This window comes from Dromaius novaehollandiae, chromosome 14 (genome assembly GCF_036370855.1).
Source record: "Dromaius novaehollandiae isolate bDroNov1 chromosome 14, bDroNov1.hap1, whole genome shotgun sequence".
NCBI classification, from domain to species: domain Eukaryota; kingdom Metazoa; phylum Chordata; class Aves; order Casuariiformes; family Dromaiidae; genus Dromaius; species Dromaius novaehollandiae.
The window spans coordinates 4,463,402-4,488,609 of record NC_088111.1 but is presented as its reverse complement, the minus strand read 5'-3'; the positions used below and the strand labels follow the sequence as shown (position 1 = coordinate 4,488,609).

Below are 25,208 nucleotides of genomic sequence, written 5' to 3'. Positions count from 1 at the left end.
TCAGCACGACGACTCTACCCGCTCCTGCAAAGCAAGGTGGACCTACCACCAAATGAAACCAAAGTACAGTCTTATCAAATACAGGCTGGAATAAAACACATGTCCCCCAGTGCAACATCATTTTAAGACCTATCTGATGGAGAGACACACCGGCCTTGAACTAACACTTCCTACGCAGGAAGCATGCCAGGACAGAGGAGGGTTAAAACGTTCACGGTTAGGAAAGGCTGCAGGTATGGGGCTCCAGGACCCAGGGCCATTGCTGCCAGCATCACAGATGTTTCTCTGAGCCACTACGAGACATTTGTTTGGAGGTGACCAGGGACGAAACCACTCAACTAAAGAGAGACGTTCCTATGGAAGCAATCAAGGCCCCACTGCTGCTGGGCAGCTCCCCTGACTGCACTGCTCAGCAGCATCACACCAAACCTTTCCAAAACCTACCCCCAGCCCGGAAGGACACACCAAACACCCCAGATTGCAAGGACTGAGGCTGGACTGTTAAGTGTATCCCTACCCTTGAGACACACTTGCAACACCATCAGGGCTGCTCTTCCCCATCAGACACCCCAACTTCAGGTTCATTTCACCCCCAAGCAAGGAGCTCCTGAGAACATACCACGAGCTGGGCGCTCCTCTGGAGCTCCATGGCGTGGGCCGCTTGCTGCTGCAGGATGTACAGCTCGTGCTGCCGCAGCAGCTGCTGATGGGAGAGGAGCTGGAGCTGGTGAGCGTGCTGCAGAGAGCTCCTGGTCGGGGGGTACATTGCCGGCCACAGTGGGGGTGCCCGGTCCATCAGCTCCGCTGGGGAACGAGCAGAGGCACAGTCAGGGAGGCACGAGGACGGGGAGGCTGGCGGATTCAGGATCCCTCACTGCAAGCGTCCCTACCAGGGTGTGGGGGATGCCAGACACCACGCTACGAAGAAATGCAACCAGAAACGCAATCTCTGCCTCCCAGCAGCCCCACTCCCACCCTCACGTGGGCCCTGAGGCCACCTGACTTGCTTTGCTCTCCAGGCACCCTTGGCTTGACTGTCCCAGGCTGATCGCAAGAGCAGATCCTCCTAACCAGGAACCCAAACTCTAGACTCCGCCAGGGGATGAGAAGCCGCTGCTGAGGGCTACACATCTCCATCTCCAAAACGCACCTAACGAGGCCAGTTCACTCCCACCCTAGAGCTGTGGCTTCTGGTCCCTACAGGTATTTAAATTCCTAATTAGCCACCTCCAAAGTCTTCTTTCTCCACAGCTGTCAGAGTGGTCCTCAGACAAGCAATAGCCTGCAAAACCCTCCCCTACTCTGGCAGCAGCATCTTCAAAAGCAATGGGACACAGTCAACACAGACAGCACAGTGTGGCTCCAGGCAGCCAGAAAGCAACCCCCACGCTGCCCCACTGTTCCAAGGTGAAGCAGAGGGGACTGTCCCTCCGGAATGCCAGGCTGCCCACTGCGAAGGCTTCGCGCTCATGCATTGCTCAAGGTCCCGCGCATACCCAGCCTGCTCAGAGCCCACCTCGCTCCCTCCCGCCAGCACGGCACACCGCACAGGACCTGCGACGTCCTCACGTCCTTACCGAAGTGCGGCAAGTGCTCGCTGGGGATCACGACGAGCTGCCCCGACTGTGGGTCTCTGGCAAACTGGTAGGCGGAAGGGAGAGCTCCCCCCATGGCAGGGGGGAAGCCTGGAGTCATGCCCTGGTGCAGGGAAGGGTGACCAAGTCCTGGAAGAAGAAACACCACGATCACAACTCAGGGGATGCAGCACAGCTCCCACCGGTGCAGAGGTCACGCACAGTTTGACTGCTCCAAAATACCGCCTTCCCTTTCCCCTGCGATCAGACACCAGCCTCGCTGGGCGCTTAGGGACGCTTCTGCCTGGACCGCATCAGCATGGACGCCCCGCGGGCTCATCGCTCCCTCCCAGCGCACTCACCGTAGGGGTGGCTGGCCAGCCACATGGAGGGGCTCCCCGTCCTGGGGAGCCAGGGGTGGGCCGCCAAGTGCGAAGCTGGGTCTGCAGACCAGCGCCCGGAGCCCGTCAAGGTCGGGCCTCCCGTCACCATGAGGTTGGAGTTCAAACCGTTCGTGGCGCAGCCGGAGGGGTGTATCCGAGCAAAATCTGCCAGCTCCTTGCTCTCTCTGGACATGGGGGAGGCAAGAGAGAGAGTGAGAGAAGATCTAAGGTACTGCGTGGCCGGAGGAGCCCGGGGCTATGGACCAGTCTGCAGAGGGAGACCATTTGCAAATTGGGGTGAGATAGTCAAGGTGGCAGAGGGTGGTTAACATCATGGCCAGAATAAAACACCCTATTTCTCCATCTCTTCAGGGGAGGCACAGATTTGCAGTAGCACGTTCACATCGCTCTGCTGCAGATTTGGGACAGTCTGTAACCCCGTGATACCCCACCGAGGGCCATGGCCCACTGCAGCACTCCTCTCCATAGCAGCAAGGCCAGTGCCAGCAGCTACACCAGGACAGGCACAAGCCTGGCCCCTCTCCAGACAGGCTGTCCCCAAGCAGGACTTGCAGCAGCTGCAGCGGGCCACGTGCTGCAGCCGGAGACCCCGTCCGGTCCCCCACCGAGCCTCACCTGAGCAGCTTCTCCTGATCCCGCTCCAACCGCCCTGCCAGGAGGTGGCTGTCCCGGTGGCGGCTCCTCTCATCCCCACAGTCATCTTCTGAGCGTCCGTGCCCTAAGAGGTAACCCAGAGCCATCAGATACGAGAACCAGCTTGGGAAATGCTGACCCCTCAGAGCTCTGAGCACAGAGACCAGGTACCCTGGGACCCTGCACACCCAAACACCACTGTCCCCAAGACTGTATCACCTTGAAATCCTAACTGATAGGGCAGGGCTCTACCCTTGGCTACATGATCAAGATATACTCTTGCTAAGGGGGGTTCCTGGAAGCACCCAGCTGTGCGCCGTTTTGAGGTCCCTCTACTTCCCCAGTCAGGCCAGTCCCCCAGCACAGGAGAACCACCAGCCTGTGAGTAATGGGACCAGCTGGACCAATTTGTCTAAGGACAGTGGTGGATTCCCCATCTCTCTCCGAAGGAGATTAGGCCCAGCTTAATCCCTGCATCAAGCCTCCCAGTCCTGCTCAGCACATCTTGCAGGGGGAGATATTAGCTGTGTTACTAAAGAGGTTCCTTCTGGTCTTAAAAACCAGTCCACGAGCAGCGGGTATGCCCCGAAGCCCTGCCCTTCGGCAACAGGCCGTGGCACCTCTACGGACCCCTCGCAAACGCAGCACCCTCAGCCCTGCGGTTCACCCGTTGGCAGGAACCTGCACGCCCCTGAGCCAGGCAACAGAAAGGGGCTACGGGAGGCAGGGGCACACGGTGCCGGCGAGGGCAAGAGTCCAAAAAGGAGGCTGGATGTTTGGAGAAACGGCTCACCCAAACAGCTCATGCAAATAGAGCCTGGCACGGCAGCAGCTGTGCTTGCGAGAGGTTAGGAAGCAACCTTCACGGGAGCAAAAGAGGCAACATTTGCTCAGCAGCACCTTGCTGGCCTTACGAGGACACTATTGTGGCCAGTCTTTCTTTACCCAAAGTGGCACCGCGCGGCCTCGCGTAACTGCGCCCTGCCTCTCCGGCAGCCCTTCCCAGGAGCCTTGTTCTCTCGTGCGGATAAAGTTTGGCACATGGGAAAGCGTCTCGTAACATCAGGTCTATTCCGCTGACAGGCAGTCTTTTAAAGGAGGGCTCCGCTGTGTATTTCCACAAACCTGGGCAGCCCGTGGTTTTTGCTGTCACGTCTCCAATTCCCTCAGCTTTTGCTGTCAGAAAGAATCTGGGAAGAAGACAACATCTCTCCCATCTCCTCTCCCTGTGCGCCTTCCACGGGCTTCAGGCACAAAGTGGAGATGCTTGAAAACCTGGCACACACCTCTCCTTCCCAAAGGACTTCCCGGGGTCACTGCACTTCATGCCACGGGCCATCTCCATCGCCCAGGTCCGCGGCAGGAGACGCAGCGGCTCCCAGTGCACCCTGCACCCTGCCTGCACCGGGGGCCGAACACCCCCCTGCCCCTCGCCCCGACGGCGGTGGGGCATCTTGGAAATCCCCATCCACCCCCTGGCCCAGGGTTCCCATTCAGAGCCCCTTTTCCTACTTATTTTCGCATTCGGAGCCCCGTTTGGTATTTATTTTCCCAATAAATGCCTGGCCGTCTCTTTGGCGTCTGCAACTTGGAGCGGTCTCTTGGTTAACTCGCAACCTTGCTCCCTTCCTCGGCCCAAGGCGAGTGGCCCTCCACCCGCACAGCCCCCTCCCCACCAGCCTTTTATTAGAAACATGTTATTTTATCTCAGCTCCTCCCTTGCCCACCTACATTATTTGCAATCTGTTATTTATAGACGGGTTTATTATCTTTTTTCATCCCCCATCCACACACACACTTTCTTATTCATATAATTTCTCCCTAGCCCTGACCCCGCTAACAGGACGGTCCCTCTTCTGTACAGACCGATGATTGTCCGGACAGTGAATGATCATTTTGTCTATATATATGAACATGACGCACGGACCGCATAGAAAAATTCAATCAGTTATGCACAGAGGAAAGGCTTAGACCCGTTTCCTTGACAACCAATGCCCGGCACTAAATACTTGCATTTTACTTGCCAAATACTACAGATTAGCCAACTAAAGCCTGCTTTCTCGTTCTTAAAAGGTCTAAACATTCAAGCACCGTCCACTCAGCGCAAGCAAGCTAATGTTATTAGACGAATATCTCCTGGCACACAAAGGGGGGGCAGCATTTGGGGGGCGAAAGGAGGAGAAAAGCAGGCTTGTTTTCTGTCTGAAAGCCAAGGGCATCGCTTAGCAACAGGCCCGGAGGCCGGCCAGAATCCAGCCCTTGTTTGCAGCCTTTTAGCTCGGCTCAGTAAATTACATTTAATGCAAGCTGGGAGGGTCTGGGCGATTGAATGGCTGAACAAACAGCTCCCTGTGCTGCCCACGAGGTCCTCGGGCGGCTCCGGCCCGGCCGTGGGGACGGTGCTGGGAGACGATGGGAACGGGAGCAGAAGGGGACGGGGAGAGGGGCTGCACGCCCCGGAGAAGCCGCCTCTCGCGGCCAAGGTCCAGGCGAGGGGGCAGTGAAAGGGAGACGAGGCTGAGGCCGAAGGCTGGAAACGGCAACGAGACAACCGTTTGGCTCAGTCCCACTCTCGCCACGCTGACGATCGCCCTGTCGTCGGCTCGGAGGAGGGTGCTAGGGAGAGGGGCCGGGTGCGGGACGCGGGTTTCCCAGGGGCTGTGATGGGGAGTGCCAAGCTCTCCGGCCGTCGGCTTTGGCATCGCTCCTCGGCGCAGCGGAGCTGAGCTTGAGTCCGCTCTGGAGAGTCCCCCACGCGTATCTCACTGCAAGCCGAGCAGAGCACCAAAACGCACGCTGGGGCAATGTGACCCCCTTGGGCCAGCACCACAGCCCGCCGGCTCCTGCGCCGGCAGCCCCAGGCACTCCACGGCCCTCGTCGCCTTGGCGGCCTCAGGTTCGCTCTCTCAGAGCTGGGGAGCAACGCGGGAAACGGCCGAGATGCGGATGGACCCAACCTCTGCTCCTGCACTGTCTCCACTCATTTGCAGGTACCATCACCCCGCAAGGACGAGTGGGAGCTGCACTCAGACCCTCCGGGGTCGGATGCTCCGGAGGGGACCACCAAGGTACCAGCAGTGCCCGCTGGCAGGCACCGACAGCAGGGAAGAGAGCTCTTCCACAGAGAATATATTTTCTCCCACCGCAGCAGGCTCAGCAAGCCACGGGAGATGAGTTAGCCCTGACCCAGCTTCACTGAAACTGGTTCCTAAATGGATTTAGTTCAACTAGTGCAACACTTCCCATGTATTCCCCAGCAGATGCTGCTACTCCTGCCTCAGAGCTTCCTCTGCCTGAGCCTCTTAAATCAAAGCCGTTGGATTAAAACGACAGCACAAAGGCAGAATGGACTTCCTCTGTCACCCCCTTTGCTAACGGGGGTCGGGTCAGCCATGGTGATGGGGCGTCCTCGAGGCCTGCGCTCCTCTTGCCTGCACACCTTCCCTCGGAGACGCACGGCAGAGCGAGCGGGATCGAGACGGGGAGGCTACTTTTCTACTTAAAAGAAGGTGCTAGAGAAACAGGGATTATTTAGGCGGAGGGGGGGGAAATGCTTGTAAAGGAAAAAATTTATCTGAGGCTTGCCAGAACTGATCCATCAGGTTTTGATGGATGTTGCCCAGAGCAAGAGGACCACCCCAGGCCCTCACTTGGCACCTATGTCTCTTCGTTTTTGGCCACCGGCCCCCTTGGGCCTTTCATGGCACCAACAAGGTGTCAACCATCTGCCTGCACCCAGAGACCTGGTCACATCAGAGGGACCCCTCAATCCTCCTCGATGGAGAGAGCTGCACCTGGACAACACCGAGAGGAGAAATACGAGATGCGGGCAGAGGGGACAGGGTCATGGGGAAAGCGGGGTGCTGGAAATGAGTTTCCCTTCCTCCTCCCTGCCTATCACGGGTGGCTGAGGGCCTTGGCCCAGCCAACAACCTCGAACAGGACCCGGTTTGGCTTGACTGCAGCCTTGCAATGCCTTGGGGCTTGGTTCAGGGCAGTTTTAACCAATGGCACATGGCAGAGGCAAACTGCACAAGCAAGACTCACACCACTGCCTCTGCACTGCGGATGGAACAGCCACAACCGCACTCCGAGGATGCGAGGACCAGCCCCACCTCTTCCACCAGGAGTCCAGCTTCACCCTGTGGTTTGTCACATGCCTTTGGGTACAGGAGGCAATGGCAGCCGAGGACACCCAACTCAGCTCATGCCACACAGCCAGCTCAGAGCGGCCGCTCTACCTGGTGACCAGATCCATGCAGAAAAGCCCAAAGACAGACCTGGGGACCTACCTTTGATGCTGCTGAGGGACAGCGAGCGATCTCGGTCTGCCAGGCTAGGCCCCAGCTTGCTGCTGCTGCTGCTGCTGTTGTCCTTCTGCCGGGCCACAGCCACGGCAATGCCGACAGGCAAGTGCCTCACCTCCACCTCGCCCTGGGAGCCGATGCTCTCACGGCCAAAGGATTTGGCACTCTCGGGTCTCTCGGGGTCCCTCTTCAGCTGCTTCGCTGGCTGCTGCGACAACAGCTGCTGGACTTTGGAGGCGCCCAGCTGCGAAGAGTCCAACTTCATGTTGCCCAGGCCACCGAAGGGGCTCTTTTTGCCGCAGCTCTGCCGGGACGTGGTCTCCTTGGCGAAGCTGCCGCTGTACTTGATGAGGCTCTGCATGGCCGACCCTTCGCCGTGGGAGGCGGGGTGGAGGACGTCCGCGGCGCCCCGCGAGCCCACCACCGAGGATCGCGGCAAGCCGCTGGGGTCAAGGTAGACCTTCTTGGCTTCCTCCTCCGCCCGGCTGACGTGGTTGTGCTGCGCGGCCAGCACCGCCATCTGCGTGGTGGCAAAGTTGCCCATCTCAAAGGGCTTCCACTTCTGCTCGGGCGGCTTCAACTGGCCGTGGTCCAGGTGCTGCCGGGAGGAGTCCAAAGTGCTGTAGACCTTCGCCGCTTCTTTGGAGCTGGACCGTTGGAAGCGGTCCCGGTCGCAGGGGCGATGCTCTGCCTCCGGACTCGGCTTCAGTAAGTCCTTGGAGGCCAGGAACTCCCTGCTCTCCGGAGAGCCCAGCCCCGGTCGGTTGAGGAATGGCTCCGAAGCGACCTGCCTCTTCAGCGCCATGGAGGTCGCCCTGATCACCGAGCCCTTCTCCCTCAGAGCCTCCATCCTTTTGGCATCGCTGTGGCAAGAAAAGTCCTGGGACAAGAGCGTGCGGGAGGCGTCCGCAAGGCACCGCTCCGTGGGCGACTGCAGCACCCCCACCTTGCCGAGGTCCTTGTCCTTCGCCTTGGCGTCGCGAGCCTGCGAGGCGATTTGGATGGGCCCGGTCCTCTCGTCGTAGGCTTCGACCGAAGGCACGAAGGTGGGGGCGATGACTTTGTGCTCCCTCCCCAGCTCCTTGGCCGGCGGGAAGATGGTGTACATGCTGGAATGGACGGGCTGCGGAGGGAATGTCGTGGCGGGCGTCATCTTCCCCGGCTGCGAGGGGTGCGGGGACGGGCAGCTGCAGGAGACGTGCAAAGCGCCCACGGAGGGCAGGAGGGGCTCGCCCCGCTTCAGCCGCTCGGCGTGGGCGTGCGCCGAAGGCCTCATGTTCTCGTCGTGCCGAGCGGGGTCCTTGGCACAGCGGTCCTGCTCGGCGCCCAGGACCTTCAGCATGGGGTCCCCGCCGCCGTTGCAGTTGCTGAGGGAAGAGCTCTGCAGCGGGTTCTTGGACTTTGGTTCCCCGCCGCCCCCACCCCGATTTGGCATGTGCTCAGCCAGGAAGGGCGAGAGGCGCTCGCCGACCTTCACCGCCTTCTCCACCACGCTCGTTTTCCGCTCGCCGTCGGCCTTGGTGTCCTGCGTGAGGTCAACCACGCTGCGGGGCCGGGGCTCCTCCTTGGGCTTGCCCTCCTTCTTGGCGAAGGGCAAGGGGAGATCGCTCCGGCATGCCCGCTCCTTCCCGCCGGGGTCTTTCAGGCCTTCTTTCGAGCTCTTGTGCAGTTGCCCCAGGTCCTTCTCCCGCAGCAGAGTGCTGGGCGTGTGGCTGCCCGCGCTCCTCGAGAGGGGAGGCTGCGGGTGCAAGGCGGACTGGCCCGCGTGGCCGGACAGGTAGAACCCATCTGCAGAGCAAAAGCAAGCAAGGTTACCATGGGCCTCCACCCCCCCGGGCAAAAACTACGCGGAGACAGGCGGGGGGGGCAAACGGGGAGGAAGCGGGTTTTCTGGGTGTCGGAGCATGCCCAGGGCAGAGGAGAGCCGGGCAGGCACGTCCAGGGGGATGTGGGACAGCCCCATCTCTGATGCACACCAAGCCCTTTACTGCAGCAACAAGCAGGGGCATCACGGGGGGAACCGGGCTGGTTCCCTAAAACACAGCCACATCCCAAACAGGAGAGGAAGAAATCGGAAGAAGGGTGTTGCTAAGACCTTCTCCGCAGCCCCAGGTGCCCCCACCCGTCCTCAGGGCTGTCCCGGGAGCAGCAGTCTTTGGGGAGCGGGGACAGGGAGCGGACCCACTCGTCCCAGCAGCATCCTCAGCCCTCCCAGGATGGACGCCAACCCCAGGGGTTCCCGCTTTTCCCCTCGACGTCCGGCAGCTCCGAGCAGCCACGCGGTCTCCGCGAGGCCAGCCGAGCCCCCCGGGGAGGACGGGGGTCCGCACTGACCTTTCTGCGACTCGAAGAGGCTGTGCTGCCCCAGCTGGGCCAGGAGAGGACTGCCGGCGCTGGGGGGCTCCAGGTGGCTCAGGGGGATGTACGACGGGTACAGCCCGTTCGGCAGATGGGAAAAGCCTGCGGCAACAGAAGAGGGAAACACGTCTCAGCCCCAGCCGGCGCGCCGCGCTGGAACGAGCCCCGCGGGAGCACAGACTGTTGTGGCTGCCGGGCCCCCGCGCGCCGGGAGCGGCGGCGAGACGCGGCCCGCGCCGGGGAGCTCGCGTCCCCAGGGCCGTGCCGCCGGCGGTCTGGCTTACGGCCAGGACGAGCGGGCCCCCCAGCAGCGTCCCCATGCAAATAACCAGCAGCAGCGTTTTGCCAGCGAGTATAATCGTAATAATAACGGTAATAAAACCGGCTCTTGGAGGCGGACAGCAATTCTTCTGCAACACTGCCACCAAACGGCACCGGGGCAATATTACAAACCCAAACACCGCGCTCGGCTCTACGACGTGCAAACCGAGAATCCGCTTACCAGTTTGTGCCATCGCTTAAAAACAGAGTAAAAGCCAGCAGGAGCGTCTGGAGGAAGCAGGCAAGCCCTCTGCCACCCCTCTCCCTTCCCCCTTGTGCTCAGACCTCAGTGACAACAAAACTTCCCCAAATTCCACCAAGCACCAACAGCGAGCTTGTCGCGAGTCCAGTATCCAAGTGGATTGAAAAAAAAAAAAAACCACCCCAAAACCCAACAGGAGACGGAGAAGTTCAGCCCCCGACACGGCACGTGGAGCACCATCTGCGAGAGCTAGTCAATATTTCACATTATTTAGACAGCCGGGATCTCTTCCGCGTACATATTTGCATCCCAGCACATGTGCTTCAGCAGCTCGGCGCTCCGCACAGCTCCTGGCTCGGCTCCACCGCCTGCCCGCCCGGGGAGGGGGTCGATCCCCACGCGCAGCCGGCTCCGGCGGCAGCCACCCTCACGCCAAGCCTCTCCGCGGCGGCATCGGGGCTGCTGGGCTCTCCATGAAGCTCAAAGCAGAGCTATCTAATGCCATGCACGGTGCTGCAAAGGCGCTGTGCACGCACACGCATCCCCACCTCGCCTCTGCAACCCCAAACCTTCGCACGGGAGCATTTGCTCCGTGGACAGCAAACACGTTTCCCCATTGCGGGGCTGGCGCGAGCCGGGCAGCACCCACGGGTGCATTTACCCGGGGCTAGCCGCGAGCAGCTCCCCTCCGAGGCGCGTTCGCCCTGGCCGCGCCACCTCCACCGCGCCGCTCTGGCCACCAGCCAGCGTCTGGAAACCAGGAGCAACGCGTTTCCCCGGGCAGGGGAGTCCCCGCCTGGGCATGGTGACAGCGGTGGCCCAACGGGACATGAAGCCACATGCTGAGCCCTGTGAACAGATGACCCAACCCCGCTGTCCAGTACCAGGACGCCTGCACGCAGCTTAAGCTACCAGGACCCAAAGCGGTATTTTGGGTACCAGTTACTGGTCCTACTGGGGCAGATCCCTATTTCTGCATCTCGGCACGCGCTGGAGAGCACGGAGCCGGGGGAGGCACCATGCTGGCAAGGTCCGCCGCTCTGTCCCGCTCTGCGCCCAGGTTTCCATCCGGCCCCCTCCGCTGCCACCAAACGAGCCCCAAGGCCACCCGGGACGGGGCAGCGTGCAGTCCTGCCCAGCACCTCCAGCTGCCGAGGGGGAGGCGACCCACAGGAGCAGCGTCGCTCCGGGGGAGCGTAAACCCAGCCCGGGGCCTCGCAGCACGTCCCGAAGGGGCAGCTGGGGAAACTGAGGCACAGGCCGGTGCAGGGACTTGCCCCATCCCCCAGCCGAGCAGCAGCAAAGGCCGAACGAGAGCCCAGATCACCCGAACTCCAGCCGTGGGTTTACCCGCGACACCTTTTTTCCCTGCTCAATGCTCAGAGCAGGAGGCAGCCGCGGACAAGCCGCTCCCTCCTCGGAAAGCGATGCCAAGGGGAGAAACCCTACCGCAGGGAGCAACGCACGGCTCGCCCCAGCCATGGGCGCCTGCCAGCGGAGAGGGAGGGGAGGGGGGAACCGCAGCCACCCCCCCGCCCGGGGTCAGGGCGCTTGCCGAAGCGGCGCGAGAGCCTTTCCGCCAGGGACACGCCGGCAGGTCCCGGCAGGCTGAGCCGCGCTCCCGGAGCCAGGTGCTCACCCGGGGCGCGAGACCGGCTGTGCCCCCCTTTCCCGGCCGAAAAGCATCGCCGACGCCGGCTGGTCGCCCCCGAGCAGGCGCAGAGGTGCCGGCCCCGCGGGAAGCCTCCTCGCCGCTGCTCAGCTCCCCGAAACGGCGGGGGGAGAGGTGACTCACCGCCGAGAGGGGACGTGACCGCCGGGCAGGCGAGATAGCAGCGACCGCACAAACCGCACGCCGAACGTCTGGAGGCGGCGCCGGGCGAGGCGGAAGGGAACGGGGCCGCACAAGCTCGGCCCGCCCGCAGCTCGCCCCAAGCGCCCGGGCGGCAGAAAGCCGCCGGCAAGCGCGGCCACGCTGCCCGCGCGCCGCTTTCCAAACCTCCCGGTGCCCCGCTGCACCCGGGAGCAGCGCCGTGCACCGGCCTCCGCGCCGCAGCCCCGGAAAACCCGCGGCCTCCGGGAGGTTAAGTAACTCTGTCCCTGTTGGGGCCGTTACGGGTTTCTGCCGCTTATGAAATATTGCTAACCGCCGGCATGCCGCCCGGGAGGGGGGCACCGAGCCGGAGCCTGGAGCACCTCCGGCCTGGCAAAACCCACCGTTGGAGGCGGTTTCGGGCTGGGGTCCCTCCTGCTGCGTGTTTTTGGCTCTGGGTGCTGGGGCAGAGGTGCAGCCAGGTCTCGCCGGGCGCCGGCACGCAGCCGCCCTTGGCCCGTGGCACCGTCACCTCTTCCCCAGTCCGGCCCGGAGCGCCGTGCACGCTGCCAAGTGGGACACAGGGCCGGGATGCAAACAGCTGGATAACCACTTACGTCTGCTAAAGTCCCCTTTCGTGGCGGGGGGGTCCAAGCACAGCGCGTACCTGGACGGCTGCCCCGCGGGGCTGCTCTGCCCCCGGCAGCTGCTATCGTTCCCGTGCGCGCTCCTGCATCGCTCTCGCGCCCGCTCGCAGCTGCAAGCCGGGGAGCGCCGACAGCGTAAATCTTTGCCACCTCCTCCCCCGTCTGCCAGGGCGGCTCCGGTGACACCCGAGGCACCGGAGCCCTTTTGACTTGGTGCCATACACGAGCCGACAGCAGCGCGGGCCCCCGAACACGGCGGGCTGCAACCCGAGCGCCCGGATCGGGTGCACCCGGGCAATTGCAGCCCGCCCCGAACCCTCGCCGCGTTCGCGCCCCGCACGCAGGGCTGGCAGTTGCTTTTAGGCTTAATTTACAGCCTCGATGCTGCGTGTCCCCTGCAGGCCTTTGGTCTCCCCCCGGACACAGCGGCCATATCAGTTTAAGCCCCGCTCAGTCTCCTGCGGGCCCCGGCGCGCTCTGAGACGGTCCCGGCAGGCAAAAGCTGCATTTTTTGGAGGGGGTCCGCAGCCACAGCCTTTGCTGTCTCAAACCTCCTTGCACGGTTTTCCCGTCGCTGCAGAACCACCACCCCCAGAGCCAAGGCAAGCCCTCAGCTCAGCACAGACCTCTATTGTTTCTTTTAATTTCATTTTATTACGTGTGGGAATACATGTCCGGGCTGCTTTATTTTTAAGCAGCTCTTGCTCAATGTTTACTACCGCTCGCAGCTGCGTCAGCGCGGGAGCACCAGGCACGCTGGCAGCGAGCAGCCACCAGCGTCCGAGCGCCCTCCGCACACGGTGCCCCGGGTGACCACGGCTGGGGGGACGGGACCAGCCCAACAGACATCAGGGAGGAGAAAAGGGGAAGAGGCGGCCGCCGGTGCCCGGGGTCCTGCGTCTGCCTCCGGCTCTGCCCTCGGCTTCCTGCAGGCTCAGCGTGCACCTCCGCTCCCTGGCTGCGAAACGCAACGGGCCAAACGCAGTCCAAGGTCCACCAGCACCTGGTGCAGCCTGAGACAAGAGCCCATCGGGTCCCGCGCGTCCCACGTTAAGCTGAACCCTGAAAACAGGCAAATCAGTATCGATGCCCCCCTTTCACAGCTCACTGTTGGAGCAGAAGCATCTCCGCTGTGCCCCCAGCCCCAAATCCCCAACCCAGCCCACGTCTCCCCTTCTGCGCTGGCATCAATAAACCTGACAACCCAACGGGTTTCTATCAAGACCTCAAAGCTCTTTGCACAACTACCAAGTTTTCCTCAAACAGCAAGGAGAAAACTCACTGCACTCTTCAGCTCCAGATTCAGTAAGATACCGCATGGAAATGTAAAAAAAAAAAAAAAAACTGATTGTCAGACAGCTCATGAAAACCCCCAGGAGCTTGGGACCTGGCTGCTAGATTTGAGTCCAGCCTTGGTCTTCTGATTTGCCAGGACAACGCCACAATGTCTTTGCACTGGTCCATCCTTCAGCGTGACTTTCCACACCCCAGAAACCCACTCCAACCCATCCATTCCCTCTGCACAGGCGGCCAGGCCCACGCTAACAGGCATCTCCAGAGGAAACAAAAAAATAAGCACAGCCACCTCCACCAGCCCTGTCCCCGGCTCCCACTGCTCCCAAGAAATGCCCTGGGAGAGTGAATCCATCCAACTCTTCCTCCCCAACCCAAGCCAATTCCCAAAGTTTCAGGAGGGCTTTGAGGGCACTGCCCAGCTACCAGCCCAACTCACGCCGGAGAGAAGTTCTTTCCCATTTTGATCCACCTGGATCCTTCAAGGACGGACCGGGCTGTGCATACCACGACGGCAAGGCTTCAAAGGGAGAGCAGGACTTTGCAGATGCTCAAAGGGGCTACCAGGGCATAATTACAGAATTTAACCTTTAACAATGTGGTATTTTGGCTTCTTCTCCAGGCAACACCACTCTGCTGCTTAGCAGGAGCACATGCATTGCAATTTGCCTTTCAGCTGGAGACGGAGTGACGGGGCGTTGAAGCACACTATCCTTGCAACTTGCTCTGTGCTTTACAAGCCTGAAAGCAGCCCGGTAAGCAAACAGTGGTGGTCCAACAGTCTGAAACCCCCAGTCATCACAGATGGACCCCAGGTCCTGCTAGTGTTTGTACCACTTGCACGCCAAGAGACCAAAGTTTATCTCCCACAGACAGAGCACTTGCTCACACAAGAAAAGCGCAAGGGCACCGTCTGCCGCGGCAACCTGTACGTCGTCAGCCAGCAGCAGCCGAGCTCACACGTTCCCCGTTTCTCCTCCAGCGTTTCCCACCCAAGGCAACGCCTGCCGTGCCTGCTCTCGCGGCAGCCCGGCTCCGCGGACTGGGGCTGGGCGGGGGCCAGGCGAAGGCGTTCATTCCTGGTGCTCCCCCTCCTTCCTCGGCACGGAAAAAAAAAATAAAATCACTCAAAATCAGCGCAAAGACCAAACGCAAACACACGAGCCCTGCTCTCTCCAGGACGCCCGGGCTCCCCAAGCCCTGCCTGTGCAATTAACCCAGCGCCACCCGCACGCCGGCCCCGCGCTACCATCCCGCTCGCGCATTACGAACGAGCTTACTACTGTTGGCTGCGGGGGCCCAAAAGCCGCGGGCGCTCGGCGAGGGAGGCCGTGGCGGCCCGGGCGCCGTCCCCGCATCACCTGCCAGCAGCAATTAAGCCCGTCTCCAAAGCGAGATCCCAGCTCTCCCGGAGCCATCAGCCGTGCCCCGGAGGGAACGCCGTCTATTTTCAGCCACAGTGACTTAAGACCAGGTCACCAGCAGGTTAAATGGGACCGCGCGGCACCAGCTCCCTGCCTCCCATTGAGAAATCAAAGGCCGCCGCGGCGCAATGGGCAGGAGCCGGCCGCGGGAATGCCGCGGGAACGCCGCGCCGCTCCGAGACATCTCCGCGCATCTCAAGGCTGCAATGCCAGAAGATGGAGAGAGACGCAGATCTGCTCCGCCACTGACATCCCAGGGACCTCGGGCACATCACCTCCGCCCGCGAGCCCTGCCTGCGCCGGGGACAACGGGACATCCCACCCACTCGCTCCGGTGTGCGGGCTACATCCAGCACCGGGGCGGCAGGATGAGACCCCCGGACAGGCACAGGGACCGCGCTCCCGCACGCCTCTTCTCCCGAGGAAACCAGGCTCAAAAGCTCAGCCTGCTCCCAGCCCCTCTCGCCCCCCTCCCAGCGCCCTTCCCCAGCCAAAAAAGCGCAGAACGGCAAAACGAGGGGGTCCCGGACGCCTCCCCGCCGACGACCAGGGGAGATAAACACGGAGGCAAATACTACGGCGGGGTGGTTTAACTCCCGATAAATTACACAAATCCAGAGTCAAATTTAAGCACAGCCCGCAGGCTCTCAAGAAATTGCCAGCCGGGCCCCGACAGCCCAAGGCAGGGACAGGCCGAGATGAGGCACCGCATCGATTTCCCATGCACACACACACAAACATATCTATATATACACACACATATATATATGTGCGTGTATATATATATATATATATATATATATATATATTTTTTTGTACATCAACTAGGAAAACCATGGAGCACCCGCAGGAATGATCCCCGAGCAAGTTCTGCCCTTCTCCTCCCTCTCGCCCGTGCTGAGCTCGGCCGGGGAGGACACCGAGCTCCCATGTCCCAGGTGGGATGGGAGCAGCTTGGAGCAAAGGTGGGATTCGAAGAAAGGAGGATAAAATTAGCAAGGGCACAGGTAGGGGAGAAAGGGAGGTGAGCCCGCAACGCCTGCACCACCACGAATGCCACTGCCGAGCCAAGGAGAGGAAGATCCGTCCGCAGAACAGCTACGGCGAGGGCTCATCTGCTGGAAGCGGGAATTTTCCCCTGCAAAGCCGGCACACGTTAAAAGCAGCGGGAGAACTGCCGCTCCGTGCCGCCACCCTCACTCGGGAAAAGCCCCGCCGGAGCGCCGGGCAAGGCTGCCGGACCGCGAGCGGTGGAGAGCAGGAGCCGGGTCCCTCCACGAACCGCTCCTCCCGAGTGCGTCAGCCATTTAAATCATGCGGCTTTTCTTTTTTTTTTTTGTAATTAAAAGCAATTAAACCAAGTGTATTAAAAGCATATTGGAGCCACGGGGAATTCTGCTTAAAAACGAATGGCGCGCTGCAACGGAGCGGGGGCAGAGAGGAAAACACAGGCGAGGGATCCAACCGCGAGAAATCAAGGCGGCCCGGCGAGGAGGAGGCATCCTCGGGAGCTGCCGGGGACGCAGGTCCAGAGAGCAGGACCATGGACCTTAAAGCCTCCCCTGCCATTGCTCTAAAAAGCCCGTTTTCACTCCCACCGTGCTGCTCCTTCCCTCGCTCCGGCGCCTGCACCCGGCTCCCGCAAAACGGCTCCGGACGCCGCTACGCCAGCCGTAAAATTGATTCCCAAGGTCACTCCAATCTTCCGCCAGCATTTCCAAGGCTGGCTAGGTTCACACAAAACCAGCCTCGGCTATGCCACTGGAAAGGGCTCACGCCGGTGCCTCGGCTCTTAGGAGCCGGAGAGAAAAGGGAAGATGAGCAAAAGCAGGGAGCGAGCCGGCGGGTGCAGCGCGGCGTCCGCACCGCGGCGGGGCCAGAAACGCGTGGATGAGCGAAAGGGGAGGAAAGCAAACCCAGAAACGCCTGGGAAAAGGGAGACGTGGCGGGGATGAGCCATGCCGGAGCAGTCCCCTCCCAAACTTGCCTTGTTTTTTAAGGGGGAAAAGGCAAAAGCGGCTGCCGAGGGACTTTTTAGGGTTTTCACCCCAGTGCTGCCTCCGGCCCGCAGCTCTCCCGGACCAGTTCAGCACGTGCCGAAAACCCCCAGTGCCCTGCCCGGACTAGCGGGCGCCCACCCGAGCTAAAGGGGTGCTCGGTGGCCCGGCTGAGCCGCGGTGCACTCGCCTGCCTGGAAAGCGCCCGGCACGGAATTAATCACCGAAACGTCCCTTTCCACATCCACCAGAAGCTGGTGAAACGACAAGATTGGTATTATTTATTATGCAATTATAAATGAATTGCAGCTTCACCCCAGGAAGGAGATCCAGAATCTCCCTTATGCCAGCGCCGGCGCCGCGACCGAAGCGGGATTAATTCCCGGAGAGCTCCAGCTCTCCGGCAGCTGCTGTGCCGGGAAAGGGCCTTCCCAGCTCCCCGGGCTGCGGCTCCCGGGCACGGCCACAACGCCCAGGCCGAGTTTTTGCTGGCACGCTGTCAGGCTCGCTCGGGGAAGGGAGAAGAGCTGCTACAAACACTGCTAATAAAAGCACAGTTTTTCCAGGGCCGTGGAGCAGAGGCAGCTCCGGGCTCCTCCGCGCTCGGCTCCGGGAGGCAAGAGCAGCCCGGCTACAGGATCCCACGGGACCCTGCTCCGAGCAAGCTTGCCCTCGAGCCGGGGATGCTCCCACGACAGGAGACACCACTGCCCTGCCCAAAATTGCAGGAGAAACCCTTTTTTTCCCCCCCCATTTCATTCCCGTGAGTGTAAAAGCGGAGGGATGGCTCCTGCTCCCGGGTGCGCGCACCGCAGGGGCATCGTTTTAGGGCACCTGGTGCGAAGGGGCGAGCGGGACGGCTCCGAGCGCAACATGCCCTTTCCTGGCCCCGCCGGGACGAGCGGCGCGGAAAACCGCGGAGCGGCAAGCGTCCGATTTCAGCAGGGCCCCGCGGGAGGGGAAACACCTCCCCGGCAGGTCTCCGAGCCGCCCCACTCCTCCCGGTTTTACACGGCTGGCCGCTGCCCCGGAGAGCCCCCGCGCGCAGCCCCTCGCACCACCCCCTGGGCGGGCGGCGGGAGGGGGGGGGGAACTATTTCAAGGGCCATTAAACACGACGATATTTTCCTTGCAACATATTGTAATTGCAAAAAAAGAAAAAAAACAAAAAAAAGCGATGCCGAAGCTCGAGGCTGATCTGCCGAATTTGCACGGCCGGTCCGCGAGCCCCCGACGGAGAAAACGCGCCCCCGGGCAGCGCCGCCGCCATCCCGGCATCCAGCATCAGCAAGGCACGTTCGGCGCGGCCGCAGTCTGGGCGAGCAGACGGGGCTGTGCTGGCAGCGCTGATTCCTCCTGTGCAAAACACGCAGCCTCAGCAGAAGCACGGTTTCGCCATTAAAAGTACGTCCGCGCCGGGATTTTGCTGGCGCAGCTAAGTTATGCCGGGGGGAGGATTTTTCCCCCCTCTTTACATTCCTACCTGGCCCAAACGCCCTGGAAAACTTCTCCCAGGCATGCGGGGCTGGGAGCTAGACCCCAGGCGTGCAAGCACGGAGGGCTCCCGATCGGCTTTAACCCCCGCGTCTGGATGCACACGCTGGCGTGCAAGCACGAAAACACGCAAACAAAAACCTCTGCCCTCGGCCCGACCGCGCTCCCCTCGGCCGCTGCTCTCGAGCCGGGTTTACTGCAAATGCGGGGCGGCTTGCTCAGGCTCGGCCCCTTCTCCGGGCAGCGTTGCCGCAGCACCGCTCGGCTGAGGAGGCTGGAGGGGCCGTGCCCCGGCCCCCCCCCATGAGTATCCCGCACCCCCGCCCAGGAAAGAATAGCTCAGCACGGGGGGCAAAAGCACGTCTGGTTTTATTATCATTATTTTAAACTTCGGGCGCCTTTGTGGGTGCGGAGGGCATTTGCTCGCGCGCGGAGCCCGGGGGACGCAGCGGGATTCGGTCCCGGGGAGCCTTTTCCACCCCCCTTCCCAAACGCAAAGGCTGCCAAGGACGACGCGCCCAGCGCACTCATTTCACTTTTACCCGAGGGAGGGGGGTAGGGACAGAAACAAAACTACCCCGCGCGTTTCGCCGCCGCGATTCCCTTGCAAAGAGCCACTTCCCTCCAGCAGAACCCACGGGAAAGCACCCCGTGCCCCCCCCCCCCCCATCGCCCGCTGCCGCAACGCCGGCGCCGAGGGGTGATCCCGGGCGGGGGGCACGGCCCCGGCTTGCAAAGGCTGCGGGAAAAACAAGAAGCGCGGGCCGGCGACAACTGGATCCTCAAATATGGCAAACGGCGCTATTTTTGCAGGGGCGTATTTATTTTAAGAGGAGGCAGGGACGGGTTCAACAGTCCCTTCCTTCAGCCTGGCGGTATTTAGAGGTTGGAACGGGCTCTATTTAAAGGCTTCGCCTCCTGCCCATTTTTCTTAACCCCTTGCACAAGCCTTGGCTTTCCACCCCTCAAAAAAAAAAGGGGGGGGGGGGGAGAAAAAAAACACACCAAAAAACCCAGCACAACCGAACGACAAATGCAAACCGAGGAGAGGCCTCTCCGTAGCAGGAAGCAATCATCATTTCCAACGATATTGTTAAAGCCGTAAAAAAAAAAAAAAAAAAAAATCCCTGCCCACCAGCTGCCGTGGTATAATGGAAGTTTAAATTGTTAATTGTACATATCTCTCTTAACGCCGCTTTGCCCGGGCGTTACGGTGCCGCAGCGGAGCCGACCGCGCTGAGCAAGCTCTGCTAGCCATCGCGCCCGGAGCACCGCGGGGCTTGGAGAAGGCTGCAGAAACCAGGCGGTGGAGGGAATCGATAAAAAAATTAAACATTTGGAGGGATGGCAAGACGCGGACCCCCGGCGAGGGGCTGCATCCAGCTCACTCCCGGCCCCAGAGGCTGCGGCACAGCCGGGAACGGTGGTGGGGAGCAGCGGGCGCTCACTGCCTCCCGCCCGGGCTGCCGGCCTTCCCGGGAATGGCACCAAAAAAAAAAAAAAAAAAGAAAAGAAAAAAGAAAAACAGCCTTCAAAATCAAGGAAAAACCCCAAAATAAATAAATAAAACAAAACCGCAACAGACAACCCCCAGCAACCCCCACTAGGTTTCACTTGAGATTGTCCAGACAAATTTTTGGAGAGATTGCGTTCTGCTTTCAGTGGGTGGGGGAGGAGGGGAAAAAAAATAGGGGGAAAAAAACCCGAAAAAAGACAAAAGGGGAGAAAGAAAGGTGTTTGCCCATGTGCTCGGCTTCATGGCTTTTTGCTTTACACCTCTTCTTTTAGCACCTGGGAAATTGGCACTGCCACCTAGCCTAAACCTAATAAATCTTGTCCCTCGCTCCGCGCTGCTTCCTTCTCCGCAGATGTTGGCAATCAGGTTTGCAAATTTCAAAGTCGTTCACGGCAGGCGGCTGGGAGAAAAGCAGGTTTATTATTGCAAAACCTGTCACCCTCCCAACGCCTAAAGTCAACTCCGAGTCACCTCTCCACGCCCAGGGGAAAGGAAGGGGGAGAGGGAAAGGGGGGAAAAAAGAGAGCAAAAAAAAAGGAAAAAGAAAGAGAGAAAGGGAAAGGAAAAAAGGGGAAAAACCCCAAAGCGGCGCAGATCTTGCGCAGCCCGGCGCGGGGCCGAGGCAGCCGCCGCGGAGCACCGCGTTTCTCCCTGCGCAGCTGGGCACCTCCGCAGAGCCGGTCCCATCGCCTCTGCTCGGCTCCCCAAGCCGGAGGGTTTTTTCGAACCAGGGGGAAAAAAAAAAAAAAAAAAAAAAAGCTCAAAAAAAAGTAATTTAAGCAAACAAATAAAAAGCTGACTAGGGATTTTTTTTCCCCAAACCACACATTTCCAAGCCTGCCTTTTTTTTTTTTTTCCAGGCACCCGCAGCGAGGCAGCCATGGGGCTGCTCAAGGTTGGAGCGTATCGAGGACGCGAAAACACGAGCAGGGAGCAGCCTAAACACACAAGTTTTGTCTGCAGATTTAAAAATAAGAATTGCCAAGCTAAGAAAAAAAAGAAGAGGAGGAGGAACAACGCACCGCTCCAGCGCTTCTGCCTCGGAGCCGGCAGCAGAGGCGGCGGGGACCGAGCGGGGTCCGCAGCGCCCCGACTCTCCCGTTCTGCCCCGGCAGGGCAGCGCCGTCCCCCCGCGCCCGCCCGGGGAAAAATAATAATAATAATTAAAAATTAAAAAAAATCACGATTTATTCCTCTTCTCGAGAGGAAAAATAAGTTATATATATATACTCGGAGCGGGCGGCGGGGCCGCCCTTTCCCGCGGGGCGAAGCGGCGATCTTTTCCCACCGCCCCTATTTATTCCCCCTCCCTCCGGCGAAAGCCGAGCGAGGCGCAGAAGCCGATTTTGGGGGAAAACGCGCCCAAAACAGCGAGGAATGTCTTTTTTTTTTTTTTTCCGGGGGGGCGGGAGCGCGGCCGGCCGCGGAGCCTTACCCGGGTGCGAGTGGAGGCTGATGCCCGAGGCGAGGAACTTGCCCGGCGGCAGCGCGGCCGGCAGCCCCGCGGCCAGCGGCCCGGCGGCGGGGGGCAGGCGCCCGGCGGCGGGGGCCAGGCGGTGGCTCTCCATGGCCAGCGCGGAGAGCAGCGGAGGGGGGCCGTACACCGAGCGGGGGGGCCCGAAATCTCGGCCATCCATCATCCACTCGCCGGCTTCCAGGAGTCCGCCCGGATCGCTGTCGGTGACCCCCCCCCCCTCCTCCTCCTCCTCCTCCTTCCCCCGTCCGGGTTGGAAAATAAAATAAAATCAGGCGGTTTTCGCGATCGAGGCGTCCAGGCGTCCCATGGCGCGGCGCAGCCGGCCCCGGCGCGGCGGTCTCGGCGCTGCCTGCAAGAGAGACGGGGCGGGCGTGAGCCGCGCTGCCGAGGCGGGGAAATAGTCGGGACAGCGCGATATATATATATAAAAAATTAATAACAACAACAGCAGCAGCAAAAGGGGCGTTAAATGGGCAGAGCGGGGCCGGCAGCCCGCGAAGCGCGGCGGGAGCGACGCTGGGCGCCGGCCGCCCCGACGGCGGGAGGCTGCGGGGTCCCTCGCCCAGCCGCGGAGGAGGGGGAAAACAGCGCGGAGGGGGGGGAAAATGCTGCTTTTTTTTTTTTCTTCCTCCCCAGAGGGGGCTTTAGTCCCTCTTAAAACAGCCCCCGCCGGCAGCGGGCTGCTGGCACCGGCGCCCGCCGGGGGAAAGGGCTCGGCGGCGGCTCCGCTCCGCCCGAACGCCGCTTTCGCCCGCTCCGGCTCCGCTCCCGCTTCGCCCGGCGCCGTTCCCACCCCACGGCCGAGTATTCCGCGGCTGGTTTTTCCTTCCCTCCTCCACCCCGCTGGAAGAAAAAAATATATATATATATATATATGTGTGTGTGTATATATATATGTATTTCCAGCCGGGACGACCCGATCGGCCGGGAATGCAGCGCTTCTTCCCAGGAGAGCGGGAGGGCGCGGAGCCCGGCGCGGCCGCGGGGAAGAAGAGTAAATAATGGGGGGGAAAAGGGAAAAAAGAGGGAAAAAATTTTAAAAAAAATAAAAAAAACAGAGAAAGGCACCGCACCGCCGCGTTGTTTTCAGTCCCGCTGCCGGAGCGGGAGCGCGGGCACAGGGGGAAGTTTCGGCGGCGGGAAGCGCGCGGACCGCGGCTTTTGGGGGGAAAAATCCAGGCTTTGGGTGTGCGCTGGGGGGGGGGGGAGCCCGCCCGCCCCGCCGTCCTACCTGGGTGCGCTCAGGCCGCCGTGTCGCGGGGCCGGGCGGCGGGGGCCAGGCGGGGGGTGCCGGCTCGCCGCCCGCCCGCCGCCGGCTCAGGGGCAGCGCGGAGGCGGCGCGGCGGCCGCGCCATAGACCGCGGGGGCCCCGCGGAGCTGCGCGACGCCAACCCCCTCGGCAGCGCCCCGCGCGCGCCGGCGCTTAAAGAAAAAAAAAAAAAAAAAAAAAGAGAGAGGGAGAGAGGGAGAAAGGAGGAGGGGGAGCGCGCGCGGGGGGAGGGGGAAAAAAAGCGGAAAAAAAATAATTAAAAAAAAAAAAAAAAAAAAGCGGCCGCGCTCGGGCCATGAAACGCGCATTGTTCTCCCGCCCGCCCCTCCCCCCCCGGCCGCGGGGCGGGGCCGCCGCCTCCCCGCGCGGCCGCCCATTGGCCGCCCGCGCTGCCACTCGGCGGCGGGTAAACAGGCCCCGCCCCGCCCCGCCGCGGCCACGCGGAGCCCGCGCGCGCCGCCGGCCGTTTCCAGGCTCCCCCGCCCCCCCCTCCCCCCCCCCCGCGCCGCGGCGGTTGAATGGGCCGCGCCGGCGGGGAGAGCGGCTCGCGGCCGTTTCCAGGCTCCCCCGCCCCGCGCGCGCGCCCTGCCCCCCCCCCCGCCGCCGCCCCTCCCCCCGGCCGGGGCCGGGCGATCAAAATAGAAGATGGTTGTAGCTGCGATTCGCTTCTTTTCATTTCGCTCTATTTAGTGAAAATGCTGTCAAGTTCCCCATTTTCTGGGAAGGTGCCCGTGGAAAGGCGGCGGGGAGGGAGCGCGGCGCCGCCATCAACCCCCACCTCCTTTTTTTTTTTTTTTCGTTTTGTTTTTTAATCCTTTCCCCCTGCTTTGCCCAGTCCCCCCCCCCCCCCCCGCCCCTTCTTCTCCAGCCCTTTGCAAAACACTTCCCAAGTCGGGGCGGGGAGGAGGAGGAGGGGGCGGAAAGCGCAGGCGGCTCCTCTCCCACGGCCCGGCCGCGGACAAAGCGCCCATTCAGGGCCGGACCCCCCCCCCCCGCCCCGGGGCTCGGGGTCTCCCCCCGCCGCCCCCAAAGAGCGGGGCACCCCAACCCCCCCCCGCCCCCAAAGCAACCCGCCGCCGCCGCTTCCCAGCGCCGATCTGCCCCCCCCCGCCCCAAAATCCAGCCCCGAGGGGGGCCGGGCCGAGCACCGCGCCCCCCCCCCGCTTATCCCCCCCAACCCACCCCCCAGGAGCCTCCCAACCCACCGCCCCTTCTTAATTAAAGAAAAAATCCGGTTTTATAAAGGCGCGCGGGGGGGGAGGGGAAATCTAATTTAATCCCAGTCTAAATTAAAAAAAATAATAATAATAATAAAGCCGATTCCCCCCAGCGCCGCTCGCGGGACAGTTTCAAGCCGCCCGCGGGCGCCCGGGGCGGTTTCCAGGCGGCCCCGGCGGGGACGGGGGAAACACCCGCGCCGCCCCCCCCCCGCGAACCCCCCCCCCCGCGCTTTCCTCAGCTGCAGCGCCCGCGTCCCGCCCCGCAGCCGCGTATCGGGGGGGCATTTGCGCGTGTTTGTCCGCGGCTGCAGCGATCCCGATGCGGCGGAGCCCGGCCGCGGTGCCGGCCGCTTCCAGGGGGGTGTTTTGGGTTTTTTTTCTTTCTTCGGGAGACTAAAGGGGGGGGGGGAGAGTGGAAAAAAATATATTAATGGCTTAATCGCTTTTATGTGGCTTTAAAAGCATATTTTATAAATGTTTAATGTTTTCACACCCGGCTCCTACGCGCCGCTGTAATTGCGACGGGGGGGGGGGGAGCGGCATAAATCTCCGCGCTCGCTCATAAAGATGCTGCCGGCTCGTCCCGGCCGTGCCAGCGGGGCGCGGGGGCCGGGGGCCCCCCCGGGGTGCACGGCGGCTCCGGCCCTTCCTCCTCCTCCTCCTCCTCCTCCTCCTCCTCCGGCCGGGAGCCATCTTGTAGCAGCGCCGGGGAAGCGCCGCAGCAACGCGCCGCGCTGCCCTTCCCGGCAGCCACCCCCCCCCCTTATAGAGCTATATTTGGGAAAAACACATATTTTTTATTATTTTTGTTTTTTCTCCCTGCGGCCGCGGCCGTTACCCCCCCGCTCCCCGCTATTGTTTCCCCGACGGGCCCCCCCGGCAGCGCCCGGGCACGGGGGGGGGTCGTGGGGGGGTCGGGCTCACGTTTTCCCTGCAAAGCCTGCGCCGCCATCGCCGCCCTCTCCAAGGCTCCAGCTCCTGTGGTGGTTTTTCTGGGGGGGGGTCAGAAAGCAGCCCCCCCCCCCCCGCGGGGGGCGCTGCGCCGGGCGCGGCGGCCGGTTCCCACGGTGCCGCCCGCTGCCGGGCCGCCCCCACCGACGGGCCCGGGGGGGCCCGACCTCCCGCCTGCTGCCCCTCTCCCCTCCCTTCTCCTCTCCCTTCCCCCTTTATTTTTCCTTTTCCCACATTTTGTTTTTCCCTTTTTTTTCCCCCTTTTTTCTGTTCGGACACGACAGCCTCTCCCGGGCTCGCCCCTCTT

The 25,208-nt window shown here is 61.8% G+C and overlaps 1 protein-coding gene across 5 annotated transcripts in view; it reads right to left on the bottom strand.

Annotated features, from left to right (window-relative positions):
- TNRC18 (trinucleotide repeat containing 18) overlaps positions 1 to 22,922 on the bottom strand; it is a 55,152-nt gene extending 32,230 nt beyond the window's left edge. For 3 of the 5 annotated variants that reach the window (XM_064520153.1, XM_064520155.1, XM_064520157.1), the window contains exons 1-8: positions 22,692 to 22,921; positions 21,419 to 21,809; positions 9,253 to 9,378; positions 6,904 to 8,706; positions 2,594 to 2,696; positions 1,937 to 2,142; positions 1,578 to 1,724; positions 620 to 804 (exon numbers count right to left, since the gene is read on the bottom strand). In XM_064520153.1, coding sequence (XP_064376223.1) covers positions 620 to 804; positions 1,578 to 1,724; positions 1,937 to 2,142; positions 2,594 to 2,696; positions 6,904 to 8,706; positions 9,253 to 9,378; positions 21,419 to 21,623 — 2,775 coding nt within the window. In that variant the 5' untranslated portion in view covers positions 21,624 to 21,809; positions 22,692 to 22,921. Of the gene's footprint in view, positions 1 to 619; positions 805 to 1,577; positions 1,725 to 1,936; positions 2,143 to 2,593; positions 2,697 to 6,903; positions 8,707 to 9,252; positions 9,379 to 21,418; positions 21,810 to 22,533; positions 22,635 to 22,691 lie in introns of those variants that run through there. The other 2 variants (XM_064520156.1, XM_064520154.1) reach the window with 2 other exon arrangements.
- Positions 22,923 to 25,208: the final 2,286 nt, after the last annotated feature.